Source organism: Chrysochloris asiatica, unplaced genomic scaffold, assembly GCF_000296735.1.
Source record: "Chrysochloris asiatica unplaced genomic scaffold, ChrAsi1.0 scaffold00001, whole genome shotgun sequence".
Classification (NCBI taxonomy): Eukaryota; Metazoa; Chordata; class Mammalia; order Afrosoricida; family Chrysochloridae; genus Chrysochloris; species Chrysochloris asiatica.
This window is the reverse complement of record NW_006408519.1, coordinates 26,239,966-26,259,872: the sequence shown is the minus strand read 5'-3', so window position 1 is coordinate 26,259,872 and position 19,907 is coordinate 26,239,966. Positions and strand designations below refer to the sequence as shown.

Below are 19,907 nucleotides of genomic sequence, written 5' to 3'. Positions count from 1 at the left end.
GGGGAAGGTGGAAAAATAAGGTAATCAAAAATGTTTGTTAAATGCTCCAGTGAAACATGGTAAATTGAGTTTATGATTTTATGCAAATCCCCTCAAAGACTTTAATCTATATAGTAGATTATGGTGTGCCATAATCCACACTTACCTACAGAATGCCTTTGTAATAGAACATCTTGTGAAGCTAGTGTTTTTATTATTAAAATTTTTTTTTTTTTTGAAAACACAGCTTTAGGACATTTTTTTGCTTTCTTTGTTTCCTATTTTAAAATGATGAAGAATGAAGCCCCAGCCTGAATATTATAGGAAAGTTTTGATGCATTTGTAAATCATACTGCGCTCTTTCATTATATATTTTCAAAATCACTGGAATGTTGTTATACACGATTATTGTACTTGCATATTATAAATGACATATTAAAATACATGTTAATACCAATAGTTTAATTCAAGAATATGTAATCTAAGGTGCTCAGTACTACATGAAGTATGAGTTAATTACTCATAATTAAGTTGCAAAGATTCTATTATATATTTATAGACAAAATGATCATAATTACAACTATCATTTATTCATCACTTAAATTTTGGGTTAATTAATATCTAGGTGGGGTTCATCAGAAATGACAGTCTCTGCATTTATAAAAATTTAATTTAAATATTTTCTGAAGTAAACTAAGATGTATTATTAGGCGGAAATAGAAAATTTTACTAAGAGAATTGTGTATATGCATCTTTTCTTTTCTTTCTTTCAATTTCAATTGCTTTTTTTTCTCATTTTGAAGCCCACACATGACTTTACACCGTAGATTTGAATCTTGTCTCTGTATCTGTGTTAGTGTGAAAGCCCCAAGTGTAAGTTCAGACCACACCTACGTATTGTTAACTCTAGGTCTCTTAGGGGAAACTTGCTTTTGTCTCATTCACTCTGTGCCCAATTCATTTCCTATTGGAACGGATGAATTATTAAATTCACAGTGTTTGTCTTTAAACAAAAAACCAGTAAAATATGACTGATGTTTTCATTTGTTCTTTGTGGGAAGCAGCCCATTGGTCAGTAGTTGTGATTAGATGAACTCTTGGGTGTGATGAAGTCTCCTTAAACCATCAGGCAGATTTAAAGAAGCCCTAAAGAGTACTGGTGTGGTGCTGTGGGTTAATGCGTCAGACTGCAAAGCCGTTTGAACTGCAAGGTCGGTGGTTCAAGCTCACTTGCTGCTCCTCGGAAACCCTACACAGGGTCGTTATGAGTCGGAGCCAACTCGAGGGCACTTCACAACAACAATAACAACGAGTACAGGTGCCAACTTTTCTTACTTGAACCAGGTGGGAGAAACAAAACTATACAGGTCCACTGAGAAGTATCAAGGGAAAACTATGGAATTAATCCCATTACCTGATAAGATTAAAATGCTTCAAATATGTCCCTGTGTTGTAAACGTTATTGATGCTCCTTGGCTGAGAGTCAGAAATAATGACCTTAATGATAAAGAGATTCACCTAAAATTAACAGGCGGGCCTTTCTGACCCATTTTATAAATATTAGATGTTCCACCTGAAGAGGGCTGGGATGAGTGTATCTTGAGTTTTCAAAATGTGCTTATGAATATCATGTAAAATTTACATATGCATTAAATAAATATTCACCTCTGAGTTCCAGTGGAGTTTATGTTACATTACAAATATACAACATGATCAACTACTTGGTGGTTTCGTGATTGTGACAGAGGCCCCAGGCGGCCTCTGTGTGGGCAGCGGCCTTACAGCCACTTTGTGAATCCATCTCATTAAAAGTCTTCCATTTTTCAGGTTCTACTTTACCAAGCATGATGTCCTTCACCAGACACTGGTCCCTCCTACTAAGATGAAAATGTCACATGTAGTGATTAAGAACCCTCGTAGGATAGTGATTACACTTTAGGCTGCTAACCAAAAGGTCAGCTGTTCAAATCTACCAACCACTCCTCAGGATGAGGCTTTCTGCTCCCGTAAAGATTTACAGCCTCGGAAACCCTATACAGGATAACTATGAGTCAGAACCGACTCCATGGCATACCACCACAATACCTAGTGATTAGAAAACAGACATTTACACACTCATAACTTAGCGTATGAAGTCCTGGTGTGTTGCTGTGGGATAAAGCACTGGACTGAAAGGTCGGTTTGAACCACAAGGTCAGCGGTTCAAACTCACCAACTGCTACTTGGAAACCCTATAAAGGATTGGTATGAATTGGACCCAGAACTGACTCAACATTTAACAACAGACCTTGACTGTTTCACATTTGAAAACATTTTACATTTTTGGACCAATTCACTACATTGTGAATTCCATACAAATGCAACTACCATCTATGTAAAAGAGTCGGGTTTTTGTGTTGCTTAGGGTATTGCAAAGACTCGTTCACATTTTTTATACCAGATCACCAAAAGCAACGCAGTAGTTGAGACATCAGTACAAAACACCTGCCTCTGACTCTATTTACATCTGTCTCATCTGAGGTGAATATAGTTAAAAATCAAACATTTGACTACTTCATTGTGTCTTCTAGTGTGTGCCTGCATCACTATATTAAAATGCATATGTTAAAAATATATTATTTAAAATTAATTTCCTTTTAAAAAACTTTTCACCATTCAGTTAAAACCCAAAACCAAACTCATTGCCAAAGCTGTTGTTGTGAAATGCCGTTGAGTCAATTCCAACTCCTAGTGACCCTGTAGAGGGTTTCCTTCCAAAGAGCAGCTGGTCGGTTTGAACTGCCACCTTGTGGTTCAAACCGACCTTGTAGTCCATTGCTTATCCTACAGCGCCACACCAGGGCTCCAGAAAGGATCCTTAGCAGATGAAGTCTTCCTTTCCCCATGCACTACTGAGGCCTGGCTTTTCCAGTCACCATGTCCTGAGACACAGCCACATAGCTGAAGACACCAGTTGAGTGCCTGCCTGTCTCTTGGGCCTCAAACAGCGACCAGTGAGTGTGTCACCTTGTAATTCTCTCAAGCTTCCTCTTTTTCCCTTCACTTACAAGGTGCCCTGGGCTGCTTGTTGGTGTGAAGTACCCTCGAGTTGGTTCTAACCCATTGCAACCCTGTATAGGGTTTCCAAGGAGCAGCTGGTGAGCTTGAATCGCTGACCCCGTGGTTTAAGCTGACTTTGTAGTCTAGCGCATTAGTCCACAGCACCATACCAGGACTCCAGAGCCCAGGGCTAGAACCTTCCAGAAAGCATCCACACTCACCCTTGCCTTTTGTTTTCTAGGCAAATGGGGTTAAGACCACCATTTATTCAATTACCTTCATGACAGCAAAGGGGACATCAAGGCTACTTATAAAGAAGGGGCATGGCACACGGTCACACACACATAACATACTTACATAGAGAGATGGCTGGAGGGATACATTTTTATTAAAAGCCTCTTATGGTTAACTAGGAGTCCTGGTGTGGTGCTGTAGGATAAGCACCTGGACCGCAAGGTCGGTTTCCAATGCAAGATCGGAGGTTCAAGGCCACCAGCTGCTCCTCGGAAACCCTATACAAGGTCACTATGAGTTGGAAACCAACTTGAAGACATTTAATTAAATAAGTATTTTTAAATTCCCCCTTTTAAAGTTTCTTTTTCATGGATAGTGTTCAGATCAAATCTTGAATACAATTATCTGAATGCATGCCCAGAGTCAGGGAGTATGTCACTCCCGTGGCCTAAATCACACTGGGTGTGGCTTCACTAGGGGAAAGGCATCTAATGTCTCATTAGAATAACTAAGGCATGTCCCAGGAGGGTGTGGAGTCACATCTGTGGGACAACAGAAAGCATCAGGGATCTTTCTTTCTGCCTTTTATTTTTTGTCCATTTTTTATTCCTTGGCCATCAATAGGGTTTTTCCTTAGAAAAGTCTATGACTCTATGCGGAGCACACAGCTCAGACAAGTGGTACAGCAAGCAGTGTGGGGCAGAGCTGGGCTGGAGCCGAAGGGAACCAATGCCCAGTCAGAGTAGCCACTGGTTGTGGTAACACCAGGAGGAAGAGCCCCAACTCCAAGTGCCATCTCATTGGTGGGGACCATCCGGCTTTAGGATTCTGCCTTGCCCTAAACCAGGGCCTGGCACTGTGAGTGAAAGAAAACTTTGTTCTTCCCAACAAACAAAGCCAGCTCCATTTTCAGCAACTTTCAATTCTAAATCTTGGGATTGACTAAGTATGTTTCCTCCTAAAAATTCAAAGGCAATGTCCAGGGAAAGACCGCATTGTCCCTGAGGGCAGGTGAGAAGAAAAGTCTTCCTTTCCTCCTCAGTAAGTTTTCTGACTCTCATGAAAAAAGGAAATCTAGTCCAGAGATAAAGTGGCTTCACACTACGGCCTGAACAAATGACATGCTCTGTAGCCTTTTAAATGTTTTGCTCGTCAGTGAATTTCTAGATGTGAATGGAATCTAATATTTAGGCAAAACAAAACACAAAACACAAATTTGTTGCCACGGTTTCAATTCTGACTCTTAGTGGCCGTATAGATCAGAGAACAACATTCCACCTTTCTGTTAGCAGTTGATTGTGTAAGCCTTATACCACCAGGGCTTCCGGGTAAAACAAGCAACCATAAAAATTGTTACTAAAATAATCCTTAAACTTAACTGTAACCTTAACAACTAGACTAAGCCTTTCTCCTTGTCCTAGGCCTAACCACCCCCACCCCCGCCACACACACACACACACACACACACACACACACACAGGGCAGCGGCAGCTGTCATCCTGGTTATGCAGATGAGTCCTGGGCGGGGCCTAGAAGCAACTGGGTCACATCACTCCATCACACAACAACAACGAAACCCACAGAAAACCTAGTGGTTAAAGACAATAATCATTTCTCATGATTCAGTGGGTTGGCAGAGCAGTCTCCTAAGGGGTTTGCTCACACATGCAACTCACGCTTAGGCTCAGACATGCAGCTGTAGGCAGTGAGCTAGAATGTCTGCTATGCTGCAAGGCTCAAGATTCCTCTCTCACATGTCTGGCCATCGGTGTTGGTGTTGGCTGTTAGCTGGGCACCTGTTCTTTCATGCAGCCTTTCATCCCATAGTGAGCTAAGCTGGCTCTCCTATGTGGGAGATCCACAAGGCCCTCAAAATGCAGCTTCCATCTCACACTACGTGTGACTACGCCACATTCTACTGGTCAGAACAAGTCACAGGACCAGCCTAGATGGAATGTCTGTCTAGAAGACATTCAACATACAATGAAGCAGCAGGAGCAGAGCCATTGTCATCAACACTTGAAGGGACTAGTCATTAGCATTTCTGAAATTCAACTGGCAAGGTCACCCATCCTAAATCCAACACAGGGACTGTTCTTTGATGGGAGTGCATTTCAGCTACCAGAGAATAATAACCAATCCCATTATTCTGGGCTCTCCCCCCAAAGAAATCTGTCTTTTCCATAATAAATATCCCATGTTTGCAATGGAATGGTTTGCTCATTCCACTTCAGGGATTCAGAGAGTTCCCCTTGTATTATAAAGAAATGATATTTCTTTTATATAATTATAAAATTACAAAAATATAAATATAAAGAAATGTTCCACTGAGTTGGTTCTGACTCACAGGGAACCTGGATATAACACAGTGAAACACTGCCTGGTCCTAACCCTGTTGTTGTAACTCTTATGTCAATCCATCTCACTGAGGGCCTTCTTCTCTTTGGCTGATACTCTACTGTACCAAGCATGATGTCCTCCTCCAGGGACTGGTTCCTTCAGATGACATGTCCAAAGGTACATGCTATCAAGATGACCCACTCACCATCCTCACTTCTGAGGAGCATTCGGGCTGAACTTCTTCCAAGACGTTCATCTGGCAGTCCAAGATGTATTCAGGATCCTTTCCCAAAGCCATAAATCGAATGCATCAATTCTTTTTCTGTCTTCCTTACTCATTGTCCAGCATAAGACCTACAAACTCCACATCTAAACAGTTGTACTAAAGATGTAAGAGTCATTTAAGTCTTATTTATACAAGAGATGAACTGGACCTATATGTCCAACAGTGGGAGACTGGTTAAACAAATGATGAATTACCTGTATTATGTAGTCATTAAAACTACAATCTAGTATGTCCTAAAATTCAGAACATATTCAGCAAAAAGCACGCTTCACACACACAGAGAATAGGACATAAATTTTGAAAATTTAAAAAAAAATAGTTCCATTTTCTACTATGGGAAAAAGGTATTTTTGAAAGGGAGACAGTCTTTTTTTGGGAGTCTTATCTATAATTCCAGTCATTTTCTGTGTGTCATATTTCCACAGTTCTCTGCTCTTTCTTAATTTTGATCCTAACTAAACACTAATAGCTCCAAGTGAGGGCCCTGGGGCAGGGAGACTGGAAAACAGTTACCTGTGTCAATTTATTTGCCAACAGTTTCTAAATTGGGAGCAATTACATAAGCTATGCTGTTGGGACACTTTGGAGAAAACCTTGGAATTATCCCACTTAACATACAGGGATTTAAGTAGTCCTAACAAGAAAACAACCAGGAGTCCCGGTGTGGCGCTGTGGGCTAATGCATCAGACTGCAACGTTGTTTGAACTGCAAGGTCGGTGGTTCAAGTTCACCAGCTGCTCCTTGGAAACCCTATATAGGGTCATTATGGGTCGAAATGGACTCAACAGCACTTAATAACAACAATAAAAACATTTAAAGAAATATTGTTTTTCCATTTATTGCAATAATTAGATAAGCAAAGTAAAAATTTTAAAACATATAAAATATTAGCTTTAAAAATAATAGAATGAAACTGTATAAAATAAGTATACAATTAAAAATACATTAACTGAACATCCCAATATCCACATTAAATACAGAATACTTATGAAATTCTTCAGAAAGCCAGCACCTACTCGATGAATAAGGCCTAACATTTGTTTAATTTCCAAACTAGTTAATAACTGGTCACAGAGAATGATTCTGTGTCATTTCTTGCTTGTCTTTTCTAAAACCCATTCAATCACCTAGGGAGAGAAAAGAAAAACTGATTGTGGAATAGCTCTATCAAAAACTTAAGTACTAGAAAAAGAGCTTACTAAAACTTCAAAAGAGCATAAAAACGCCTTTCAATAAAAAGTGACCTGGCCAAATCGTCAACCTAAAAATACATTTTATGTTTGAACTTAAGAGTCCTTTTTGCTGAATTTCTAATGCAGTGAACAATATTGTTTTCACTGGACAGAATGAAAGTTCTGCTCCACTTCCCCACTTTTAGGTGAAAATATGTCTTCAAAAGTGTTGGAAGAAAAAATTACACTAAACATTGAAAGCAGTTCTCAAAAACTTACTAAACTAATATAGGGTTGATAGGGACAGGCAACTCAGACATTGGCTACCTAAAATGGGGGTGCTATAAAGGCACAAAGGAGCTCTGGTAGCGTAGTGGTTATGAATCAGGCTGCGAACCTCTAAGTCAGCAGTTCAAAACTACCAGCTGTTCCGCGGGAGAAAAGTGAGGCTTTCTGCTCCCGTACAGATTTACAGCCTCAGAAACCGTGTACAGGGTCGCTATGAATCGGAACTGACTCCACGGCACATAACAACAACATAAAGGCACAAAGTAGCTGGCTTACAAGGTTTCAAGAGGGAGTTTAGTTTTAGAGTGTGCAGGGAAAGGTAGAGTCCCCACTGAATAGTTTTTTTCCATCTTGTCTAGATGGGTCTGGTGAAAGGAGATGGGGAAAAGATCCTCTGGATTCAATAGGAGTAACTGTTATCATGGCTAATTGCTACTGTTACAGCAATAAAGGTAGAAGTTTTGTAACAAAAACAGGGGAGTAGTTAATCTTACAGTCCAGGAACAGAGAACCCTAGGACTATTAAGGGAGACGAGCATGAGTGGAATGTGGGACCCTATTCGGAGAAGCAGTGACATCAGAGATGGAGGCAGAGATGGGGACATAGAAGGAGCAGCTGAGGACTCTAGGCTAACAGAAAGAGAAAGGCTGTGTGCTGGCAGCCAGGAGGCAGGCTTTCAGAATGTGCCCTTTGGTTGTTTAAATGACTATATATTTCTGAGTGTTTCTGTGTACATAAAAATTTTTAAAAAATTTAAAAACCCAGAGGAGATTGTAATCACTGCAATGAAATGATGAGTGCAAAACCAATGTTCTCCCATGTAAACTATCACTCAATTCACAATAAAAACTTAAAAATACACAAAACTTACTAATGTTTTCCCAGTTCGTTGGATTACTTATTGTTTTCTTTTTCTTTCTTAGCATCATTTTAGAAACACTTTTTAAAATACAGCAACCTGCTGATAAGTGCCAGCGATTCAGTTCTGACTCACAGCCACCCTGCATAGGGTTTCTGAAGAGAGACTGGTAAATACTACACTCTGTTTGAATACGCCTATTAGGATCTTAAATTTATTGCTGTTGTTAAGTGCTGTCGAGTCAGTTCCAACTCATAGCAACCCTGTACAGGATTTCCAAGGAGCAGCTGGTGGGTTTGAACCACCAACCTTCTGGTTAGCCATCCAGTACTTATTCAACAGCACCACACCGTGACTCCAATATTATTATGCTGCTGTTGTTTCTAAGTGCCATCGAGTTGGTTCTGACTCATATCAACTCTAAATAAGGCTTCCGAGGAGCAGCTGGTGGGTTTGAACTGCTGCTTGTGGTTTGCAGTCCAGCACCACACTCAGAGTCCATTATAGCTGTCCTGAAATAAAACACCAAATTCATTTTGTGTAGTTTTAAGGATTCATTCACTTGCCTGTACAACATTGTTGTTCGCTGTTTTCTTCATTTCTTCAAATAGACCCCGTGACGTTTTAAGATCCTAAGTGATAAAAAAATAACATTTTATATACCGCACATTAAATTATATTGAAAAACTCATTATTATAAAATAAAGCTGAGCTTATCCTAAACCCTCTGTAAGTTTATCAATACTAAGAAAGTCAAAGGAATAGACTGTGTTGTCAAGTGTCGTTGCGTCGATTCCAACTCACAGTGACCCTTTATAGGGTTTCCAAGAAGCAGCTGGTCAGCTTGAATCCTCAAGCTTGTGGTTCAAATGACTTTGCAGTCCAGCTCAATGACCCCCAGCGCCACACCAGAACTCCCAGGGATAGATGATACATACATATACACATGGAGCTCTCAGCACACAGTCCCAATACCACTGATATACCATAGACCCTATGCTGTGGGATAAAGCACTGGACTGCAAAGTCAGTCTGAACCACAAGATCGGTGGTTCAAAGTTACCAGCTGAACCTCAGAAACCATATACAGGGTCACTATGAGTCAGAACCAACTGGACGGCACTTAACAACAACAACAACAACAACAACTCTTAACACTGGCTTAATTATAGCATTGTTTTCTCCTTAACAGATGAATTAAAGGTACAACAAAGAGGTTTTTTTTTCCAAACACTTAAAGTACATTTGATAATCTTAGTTCTGGTTCACACCCGGTTTGTTTGTTTGTTTGTTTTGCTTAGTAACATTTTACTGTGATTTTGGTGAACGGTTATGAAGCAGTTTAGGTTCCTAGTCAACAATTTCTACACAAGTTGTTCAGCAACACTGGTTACATTCTCCACAAAGGTGAACAGTCTCATTATGTACAGTTTGGTTTTCGGTTGTTGTGACCTGCCATTTTAGCCCGACCCCCACGTACAGCTGTGATTCAAGTTAGAAACTGTTAGGGCCAGCAGGAACACCATCTAATAAGGCCCGCGTGGAAACCTTTTGTCTGCCAAAATTTGTAACATCATTTGCGGGCCATACAAAATAATCAACTTAAAAATCAGCCTGCTATATTCGGTCAAATATTAACTCGCCCCATGTGATGGCTGGAACTGTGCTTGCCTTGGCAGGGCCAGACCAAATCATTTCACGAGCCGTATGAGCTCTGATGTCACGGGTAGAAAGCTATCATCTGAGTGACTGACTTGCACAGTGTCTCACAACAAGCTGAGAATGGTTCCAACACAGAAATAACTCTAGCCATCCCTTTACTATGCTACAAAATGACTAACTGATCATGTTCTGAACCTTGTTAGCAATCTAAGTAAAAAATTTAGTATGGAAAATATTGGGGGTGCCAGTTAAAATGTCGTTTTCTATGTCTGAGAACTATAATAAATCATATAAATTTTTTTTTTTTTTGGTTTTCCATCTCCTTTATATTTTACTTTTTAAAAAATCTAGCAGCTCATTATATGCAATCCGCATAGAAACAATCAGTAAACTTGACTTTATGTCAAACAGGACACTGACTTCTGGCATTAGTAGGAAGACACTATACCTTTAGATAGAACTTGGAGATTTCAAAGAGACGCTGGCTGCAAGCAGTGAAACATTCGTGAGTCTCAGTTATCCTGTGTTTCTTCAGGGTCTCCGTGACAACTTCTTTCAATATCTTGAACAGAACAGAACATAGGGCTGATAGTTCTTGGAAAAGGGACAAATTATTTCAGCTTTAGCGTTCAATCCTGTCAACTACACAATCATTTCTCTGAGCTAAATAAGGATATACTCATTGAGACAGGACGACTGGGAAGACAAGAGAGCTGGGACATTTACAAGGTCATACGAGGCACCCAGTAATAGGTGTTACCAGGAGATGACTGGACTACATTCTGAAAGGAATTCAAATCATGAGGTCTGAATCAAAATCTGAGTGTCAATGTTAGACACAGCAGAGACACATAGGTGTGCATTTATTTTTTATTATGGAAATTTTTAAACAAAAAAATAAATAAATAAAGAGAATATTGTATAGCAAATTCCCACCTCGAATACGTCTATCAGTCAGTCACCCTCAGCAATGGTCAATCCACGGCTAAGCTTATTTCATTTATACCCTCACCCACTTTCCCACAATTTCGATTGCACGAGAGGATTTTAAAGTATACTCTAGACTTCATTTGGTTTCATTCATAAAATTTTTAGGCACACATTTTGGAGCCTTCCAATCAGGGAATATCTTCCTCTGTAGAACAAAGGCTGTTACTGCTGCGGCTGCTACCAGCTGTGGAGTCAGTTCCGATTCACAGCAACCCTGGATACGGTTTCTCAGGCTCTAAATCTTTATGGGACCAGAACGTCTCATCTTTCTCCCATGGAGAGGCTAGTGGATTCGAACTGCTGACCTTTCAGTTAGCAGCCTAACATATAACCCACTATGCTACCAGGGCTCAGAACAACAATAGATGGCACACAAGTCTTTACCCGGGTGTGTTTCTGTGATCTTGATTCCTTCATTCGCCTGGATGTTTTTGATTCTGGCAGACTCTTTCGAGCAGCTCTGTCCTTTGCGGTGACTTGTGCGCCTTCCGGAACTGGTACAGATGGACCAGCCGTGGGTGCTGAGCGCTTAGCCTGGGCCCTTTGAGATGTCACCACAGGATGGGGAAGACAGCTACTGCCACTGGTCTGAGAAAGAAGAGAATCTGAACTTTCAGATTCCACGAGTCTACTGTGGGGAAGCAAATCAAGAACATACAGCAAGTGAGTCAGCAAAGAAGTCCCCTCTCTGCATTAACTGCACAGATACCCATTCACACAGAGACCCCAGAAAAGCAGCGAGAAGTTCTTGCTACTACTGCCTTAAACAAGAGTCTACATATTATAATGTTCTTTTCATTCTTCAAATGAGAGCTTGAAACCTAAAAAACAGTAAGTAATAAAACAGAATTGTAGTTAATGGGGAAATAAGTACTATTAGCATTTTTTCTTCCCTGGTTTACAATTCTGTATGTAAGTCTGTCATGACATTCAAGACGGTGCTGTTTACACATTCAACACTCATGATCTCACACAAACGTATATGTACTTATACTCTCCTATTAAGATCATTTTAACAAGAAATCACTTATCTTATTGTACCTATGAAACTGTGCAAAATATGTAACAGTGCTAAAACAAATATACATACAACTGTAAGAAACACTCATTTCAATCTTTTAAGAATGTTTCCATTGTCTTCTGCCAAGGCCGAAGTTTCATTTTACACAACAGGGTCTTAACAGCCTTCTTTCTGCCTTCCCCAGGTCACAAGTTCTTTGTTTTCTAGAATACCTATCAGTCACAGGCCGGAAAGAAGGAATTCAGTTACAAAGCAAAGGGATTAGCATTCCTGGCTTTATCAGGTATAAAGACTGCCCAGAACTTAGAAAGGTCTCATGAAAAGAATTTAGTTCTTCATTATCAGGGAAATAGTAATCTGGGGTTTTTAATGGAGGAAAAACATTTTTTTCCAAGTTTCAACTTCACATTATCTCATAATGTGTTAAAATTTTTAAGTAGTGCCATATGAATTTAAGCCTTTCTTTAGATGGTTAAGGACTGAAACTTGAAGGAGTGTCTACATACAGACACATTCAGTGGGAGCCACAGTGCTTATTTTACAAACTTTTAACTGGCGTCCTGGTGTGGCGCTGTAGGCTAATGCACTGGACCACGAGGTCGGACTGAATCGCAAGTCAGCGGTTCAAGCTCACCAGCCCCTCCTCGGAAACCCTACACAGGGTCTCTGTGGGTTCGAACCAACTCAACGGCAATTAACATCAACAACTTCGAATATTTACCTAGTCAGAATAATAATAATAAGGTATCTATAAAATTTTCACATAGTGTATTATTATTATGCAGGTTTTAAAGCTGTATTCTATATATAACAAGCTGTTTTAAAAACAGTGCCTAATGAAACGCCTGTAGGGGACGATGCAAGCAACAAGCTGTGAGAGAAGACAGAAGAGAGAGCTAACAAAACCCCTATCCCTAAGCACCCTTTTCAACAGAGCAGCTCAGTTGCTTAATCTATTGGATAACATCTCCATTATTCCCTGGCTCAGAACCTTACAATTCCATTGTGCTAATGGACTGTAGATTAGCATATAAAGCAAGAAGCAGTGAATTTTTTTCCAAGCCAATTCTCTTTTCTATAACTTAAAAACAAGATCATTACTATAGGAGTGAAACAGTGTAAACTCTACCCAGAGAACAACTTAAAAATATGAAATACTGTTAGGGACTGAACAACTTCCCTTTAAAATGTGTTGTAACTCCTGATCCCTAGGCTTGTGGTTATAATTCCAATTGGGAATGGGTTGTTGTTGTTATGAGACAGGTGTCGGGTAGGGTGTATCTCAAGTCAATCTCTTTTCAGACACCAAAGAGATTAAACAAGCAAGCTGAGGAGAGGTGGTGGAGAGGGATACATACCAAGACTACGAAAACTGCCAAGTAGCAAAATCTAAAGAGACAAAGACTTCCTCCAGAGCCCACAGAAAGACAGAGCCTGCCACTAGATCGAGCATCCTGAATTCAGAAAATAAATTTGTTTATAAAGCTATCCACTTAACAGTATTTCCATTACAGTAGTACTAGATACCAATGACAGAATTTGGGACCAGAAGAGTGGGTTGCTGCTCTAACGAACAGATACAACATGCAAGTGGTTTTGGAATTAGGTAACGTGTGGAGGTGGGGAGACTATTAATGTGTCTGATAGCAAAAGCTTCCTTGAGAAGACTGTTGGTAGAATTATGGATGTCAGATGTAATTCTGGTGAAGAAGGAAGGAAAGCCTTAGAGCAAGTCCCTACTGTCTTATAGCACAGGTGGAAAAGCTTTTTTTCTGCCATAATTTATAACATCATTTGTAGGCCATACAAAACGATCAACTTAAAAATTAATCTGCTATAGTTGGTCAAACATTTCATTAACTCACCACTAATGTGAGTCCTGGTGTGGCGCTGTGGGTTAATGCGCCAGACTACAAAGCGGTTTGAACTGCAAGGTCAGCAGTTCAAGCTCACCAGCTGCTCCTCGGAAATCCTATATAGGGTCGCTATGGGTTGGAACCAACTCGACGGCACTTCACAACAGCAACGTGATGGCTTGGCGGGTCAAGCTCATCAGCTCCTCCTCGAAAACCCTCTACAGGGTCACTATGAATTGGAGCTGACTCAATGCCATACAACAACGTGATGGCTGGAACTGTGGTGGCCTTGGTAGGGCCAGACCAAATGATAAAGCCCCGGAGTCCGAGGTTCCCCACCCATCTTAAGAGACTACACATGACACCAGAAACAGAACGATGCCAGAAATGTAAACGTCAAATGATGAACACATGACTAGGCAATGGAGGAAGAGCAATGCTTGTTATGCAATGGAAAAGGAGTTGCCTGAATTATAGTTCAAATGTTATGTGGAAGGTAGAACTTGTAAATGATGAGCTTGGATATCTGATTCAAGAAATTTTTAAGGAAGATATTACAGAAGCCACGTGATTTTTCCTTGTTGCTTATTATAAGATGTGAGAGGAAAGAGATGAACTTAAGAAGAGCTGTGCAAAATAAAAACATAACTTAAAAGATTTGGAAAATTGTACCATACACACTAAGGACAGATGTCTTCGAAAGTTCACCAAGAAGGTGGTCCACACAATCTCTGGAGCAGCTTTAAGATTTGCAGAAATGTTGGAAGGAACATGGGAAGCAGGTTCTTGTTGGCTTCAATGGGTGGGGCCATGGCTTCCTAGGTTTCGGAGGTGAATCTTTGCCACTCACTTCCAGAGTGGGAGGCTGCCATTCACGACTGCCAGAAGGATGACGCTGTCATGCTCCAGGGGCAGGAGAATGGGGTTGCTGGGGCTAAGGGGTGGAGCTGCCCATCAGATGGACTAGGAAAATGGAGACGCCAATGCTGAGCCTGGAAGGCGGGGCTGAAGCTCAGGAACTAAGAGCTTCCACCTAGAATCCACCAGAGTTTGGAGCCGGAGGCTACTGGTCTCAAAGAGCAGAGCAGTATCTTCCAGTCTTGAGAGCTAATGTAAACTGTTCTTCGAGGTTTTGGACCTGCTTTGTGCCTCTTCTCCCTTTTATCCCTCTAATTTCTCCAATTCATAATAAAAATGTCTACCTTGTACTTGCTCTCCCACTGAACTCTGCAAGCAGATAACATGTACTCTAGATTTCACAGGTTTACAGATGAAGACGCATTTTGTCCCAGGATGGACTATGCCTATGTTTTACCGAGATTTGATTTACATGCTTCATAAACTGGAGTTGATTAAAGACTTCGAAGATGGTGTGACAGGGTATGTTTTGTATGTGTCAAGAACATAAATTTGGAGCTGTGTGGCAAAGGTAGAGTGTTTTGGACTAAGTTATGTCCCTAAAAAATATGTGTTGTAGCTCCTAGTCTTTATGCCTCTGTTTACAGTCCCAGTTGGGAAAGAGCTGTCTTTATTATGTTAATGAGCATAGGTCATGCCTTGAGTCAATCAATTCTGAGAAACAAAGAGATTAAACAAGGAAGCAGACATGGAAAAGAGATGTCAAGTCATACGAAGATAGCCAGGGATCATAAGCTAAAAAGAGACAAGGAACTTCCTTCTGTGCGGAAGAGAAAGAAGGCATTCCGCTGGAACCCGCACCCTGAATTCAAGCTTCTAACCTTCGAAGTTGTGAGAAAATAAGCATCTGTTAACAAGTGTCTGTGCTCTTTCTGTCATAGCAACACTAGAGAACTAAGAAAGATTAATAAAAAAAAAAAAGTTACTTTAGAAACTACAATGCTTTCTGTTAAGATACTATTTTTGTGCATTTAATACATATCACCTTTTTTTAGGATAAAGGCTTTTCGGGTCCTTTGATCGCCTTTTCAATCGGGAGACTTCAGTTCGAAGTTCACTTTGTACAGCTTCTCCATCAGGGACACTTCCAGGCTCTGATAAAACGGCAGGGGACGGAAGAGGACTCAACACAGTTGGTATTGGAAAACCTTCTCTGCTGCAGGTAGTTTGAGTTTCATAACGAATAAGACGAGACTGAAGTTCAGAAAATCCGCCATCTCTTTCTAAAGCTTTTCGGTCATCCAAGCAGTATCTAAAATGAGGGAAAGATCATTAAAATCAAAGCTTTTTCCCTGCCAATTAGGAAATGGGGAAGTAGGTACCTTTAAGGAAAGGTACAGCAAATGAAGTTACTAAAGACTGCAACATTCAGTGACTGGTCTGCTTCCTTCCTAAGTTCAGCTGTTTCTAGCCTGCTATGTGACATGGCAAAAGATTTTAAAAAATGAAAAGAACAATCTGATTCTTTTTTGACTGCATTCAGGGTAACAGATTAAGTTAATCCTCTGGTTTCTTTTCAAAATAATACAGTTGCTATTTTGATACATTTTAAAGCTCTACCAGCCTCTGATTTTCCAGCATGACTGGTATGTAACAAGTGTGAAACGCCGACTTATGTTAGAAAGAGCAAGTTTTTTCAACACAAAGAATAAAAGGGCTCACCAAACATAGCTCACAACATTTTGAACTTTATCTTTGAAACCCACATCCCACTTTATTGATTGACAGATTTTCCTCCAGACACTTGGGTCCCTGTGCATCTCGTTCCTGGCTAAGTCTGACTCAGGGAATTGGTCTGACATGAGCTCAGTGAATGCTTCAGAATGCAATGTTGTTAGGACCTCGAATCAGTGTATCACGAAATCACCCATCAACTGTGTGACCTTGGAGACCTCTTCACGTTCTTGTCTCCAGCTGCCTCCTCAAATGGTTTCACCTGAGTGGCAGTGTCATTGCTGTGTGCTGTGGCCGACCCATAGCGTCCCCATGTACAACAGAGCGAAAACCTTGCCTCTTCTGTGCCTTCCTCATAATGGTTTTTATATTTGAGCCAACTATGGCAGGAGCCACTGCGTCGGCGCATCTTGTTGAAGGTCTTCCTCTTTTTTACAGACCCTCTTACTTAACCAAACTGATAACATGCCATTCCTGATAACATGTCCAAAATAACGAGACGGAGTCTTCTCTCTCGTTCCTAAGGAGCATTCTGGCTGTACATTTTCCGGGACAGATTTGTTTGTTCTTCTGGCAGTCCATGGTACATTCAATATTCTTTGCCAACACCATCATTCAAAGGTACCAATTCTTCTGTGGTGTTTCTTATTCAATGTTTAGCTTTCACATTCATTATGAGGTAAGTGAAAATAGCATGCCTTGAGTCAGGTGCACCTTAATCTTCAAAGTGACAACTTTGCTTTTTAATGCTTTCAAGAAGTCTTTTGTGAAAGATGTGCCCAATGCATTATGTCATTTGATTTCCTGACTGCCTCATCCATTGGCATTGACTATGGATCCAAGTAAAATGAAATCCTTCATTATTTTCTGCATTTATGATGATGTAACTTGCGGGTCCAATTGTGAGGGGTTCTGTTTTGTATTATGTTGGGGTGTAATCCACACTGAAGGCTGTAGTCTATTATCTTCATTAGTAAGTGCTACAAGTCCTTTTGCTTTCAGCAAATGAGGTTCTGTCAGCTGCATAGCACAGGTTCTTAATGAGTCCTCCTTCCATCCTGATCTGCATTCTTCTTCATGTGGCAGCGGACCCTTGAAAAGTAAAACCTTTCCCAAGTGTCTATTCTTTTCACCTGTAACATTCCAAGATGCTCCCCGAAATCAATTTTGTAATCTGTAAGTTCAGTTGTAAAGGGTCATGTCATAGAGCCCTGGTGTGGTGCAGCAGAATATGCACTTGACTGCAATGTCGGTTTGAAACACAGGGTCCTTGAAACCCTAAAGAGGGTCACTATGAGTCAGAACCAACTCAATGGCACTTTAACGTCAACCAAAGTTCTAACATCCAGTTGTTTAACAGAGGTTTTAAGGATTGTATCTTCCCAGTCACAAAGACACACCATGTTTTCATATGTAAAGCACCCATGTAAATAACGTTCACACACTCATTAGTGTGAACAGTGTACACAGGACACTAAAGCCTCAAGGAGCTGAGAAGTTTGGAAGAAACCAGATAATGTGTGTTATTTGCATAAAAATATCATATTTGATTTCTGAGCACACAGACTCTCTGGATTTAAATCCGTGTTCTACCACTTACTGTAAGCTTGTGAAGTCGGCCACATTACTTAATGTTAGCTATGCGCTCTGTTTCCTTACGTGTAATATGGGACTTGGAGTTGTTATCCCAAAGAACTAAAATGAAGATTCCCGGAATTGCTGTTGTTGTTAAGTGCCATCGAGTCGGTTCCGACCCATAGTGACCCTGTGGAGGGTTTCCAAGGAGCGACTGGTGAGCTTGAAACACTGACTTTGCATGTAAAACATTTAGGACCAGTGCCTAAAACATGGCAAGCAAAGCAGCCAATAAATGTAAGATGCTATAATTTTAATTCTCATTAGTTACTTTCTACTGTAACAAATCTTATAGTCTGCTACAAAATATGTCCCATTGTTGTTGCTGTTAATAGTCATCGAGTTGCTTCCAACTCATAGCCACCCTGTACAGGTTTTTCAATGATTGGCTGGTGGGTTTGAACTGCTGGCTTTGGGGTTCACAGTCCAGTGCTGATCCCATAGTCATATAGTGCCTTCAGAGCCTGACCATAGCCATTGCCACATACCACTGTTCGCAAGAAGCATTGGGCAGACCTGCTGCAGAAAACTTCTCTACCGTGTTACAAAGAAAACACATGTCATGTTGGGAGCAGCTAAGCCGAAGGTCTCTGACCTGGGGGCAGTTTAACCAAAAGATTGCAACTGAACAGTTGTGGTCCAGAAACTCGGGCTGTACCCAAGTCAAGCTGCCCCCTGAGAACTTGCAGGGCTGCCTCGGGGGACAGGGAACTTGCAAAGGTTTTCCTTGTACACAGCCATGACCTTCAGCTTAGTCTGCACAAACATCTAGCTGCTCTAATGTTTCCTTAGCCACCACAAGTTACAGTCTTCTGATCAAGTACCGCTTACTGCATGCACAAACAACATTAGATGTTGTTGCTCTCTTTTCCCTGCCCCAAGCACCTCCCTTTGATATGTGTATAAAATAAACTTGCTACACTTGGTCTGGGTAGCAGTTTCTCCATCAGAGTTAGTGCGTCCCACCTAGTCCCAACTTTACTTGATTCATTTGTGTCATGTCTTCCTTTTTCTTCTCATCTCCCGTCGCCCCTGCTCAGGTTTAATCTCTCCGTACGGGATGCAGAGAATAGCCAATGCCGGATGCGGCAATGTCACTTCAAAGACTAAGATGTGCCAGACCCACACCATGACATTTTAATCACCCCATAACATGTGAGAAAGAAGGATAATGAATAAATAAGACCAAAGAACTGATGTATTTGAATTATGGGGGGAGTGTAGGGGGTTTGTAAAAGTTCATGGAAAACTTCCATTCATTTTTAATTCCAGTTTTCTACAAGCTGTTTGAAGGCCCCTCTTAGCATTGGCAAAGAATACTGAATACATCATGAAATGCCAGAAGAACAAGCAAATCTGTCTTTGAACATATTGTCATGAGGTACTATTCCCTGGAGAAGGACATCATGCTTGGAGATGTAGAGGGTCAGCAAAAAAGAGGAAGCCCTTCATGGAGATGGACAGACACAGTGGCTACAACAATGGGCTGGAACACAGGGACAGCTATGAGGATGGTGCAGGATTGGGAAGTGTCCTGTTGAGTTAGGAATGACTTGACAGCACTTAACAACAACATCTCTGATGCAAAGTTTTAAGGAGCTTTCGAAATCAGCTTTCAGAGTGATCAATTCATGGCTAAACATTAGATACATCTGCAGAACTTTCAAGAAACACTGGTATCTGATTTAATTGGTCTGGGGTAGGCCAGAGCCATAATTAATTAAGGAATTAAAATAAATAAATTGGGACATATTAATCGAGGAATTAAATCAATGAGACATGGGGAAAACCTGTGCATGAAGAATTCATTGTCTTTGCAAAGCAACAATGAAATACTTTCTTTTCTTTTTCTTTTTCTTTCTTTCTCTCTTTGGATGGCAGAGCCACAAAGAGTTGTTTTATTATTTTTATGCACAGACCCCTAGTGGAATTTTTCTCTTGGTGAAACATTC

The 19,907-nt window shown here is 40.7% G+C and overlaps 1 protein-coding gene across 1 annotated transcript in view; it reads right to left on the bottom strand.

The window, feature by feature from the left end:
- Positions 1-6,967: 6,967 nt before the first annotated feature.
- The window catches only part of MTBP (Mdm2, transformed 3T3 cell double minute 2, p53 binding protein (mouse) binding protein, 104kDa), a 100,493-nt gene continuing 87,553 nt past the window's right edge, over positions 6,968-19,907 (bottom strand). Inside the window, exons 18-22 of the mRNA XM_006830678.1 lie at positions 15,632-15,898; positions 11,236-11,479; positions 10,310-10,423; positions 8,766-8,831; positions 6,968-7,006 (exon numbers count right to left, since the gene is read on the bottom strand). Of these exons, the coding sequence (XP_006830741.1) occupies positions 6,968-7,006; positions 8,766-8,831; positions 10,310-10,423; positions 11,236-11,479; positions 15,632-15,898 (730 nt within the window). The remainder of the gene's footprint in view (positions 7,007-8,765; positions 8,832-10,309; positions 10,424-11,235; positions 11,480-15,631; positions 15,899-19,907) is intronic.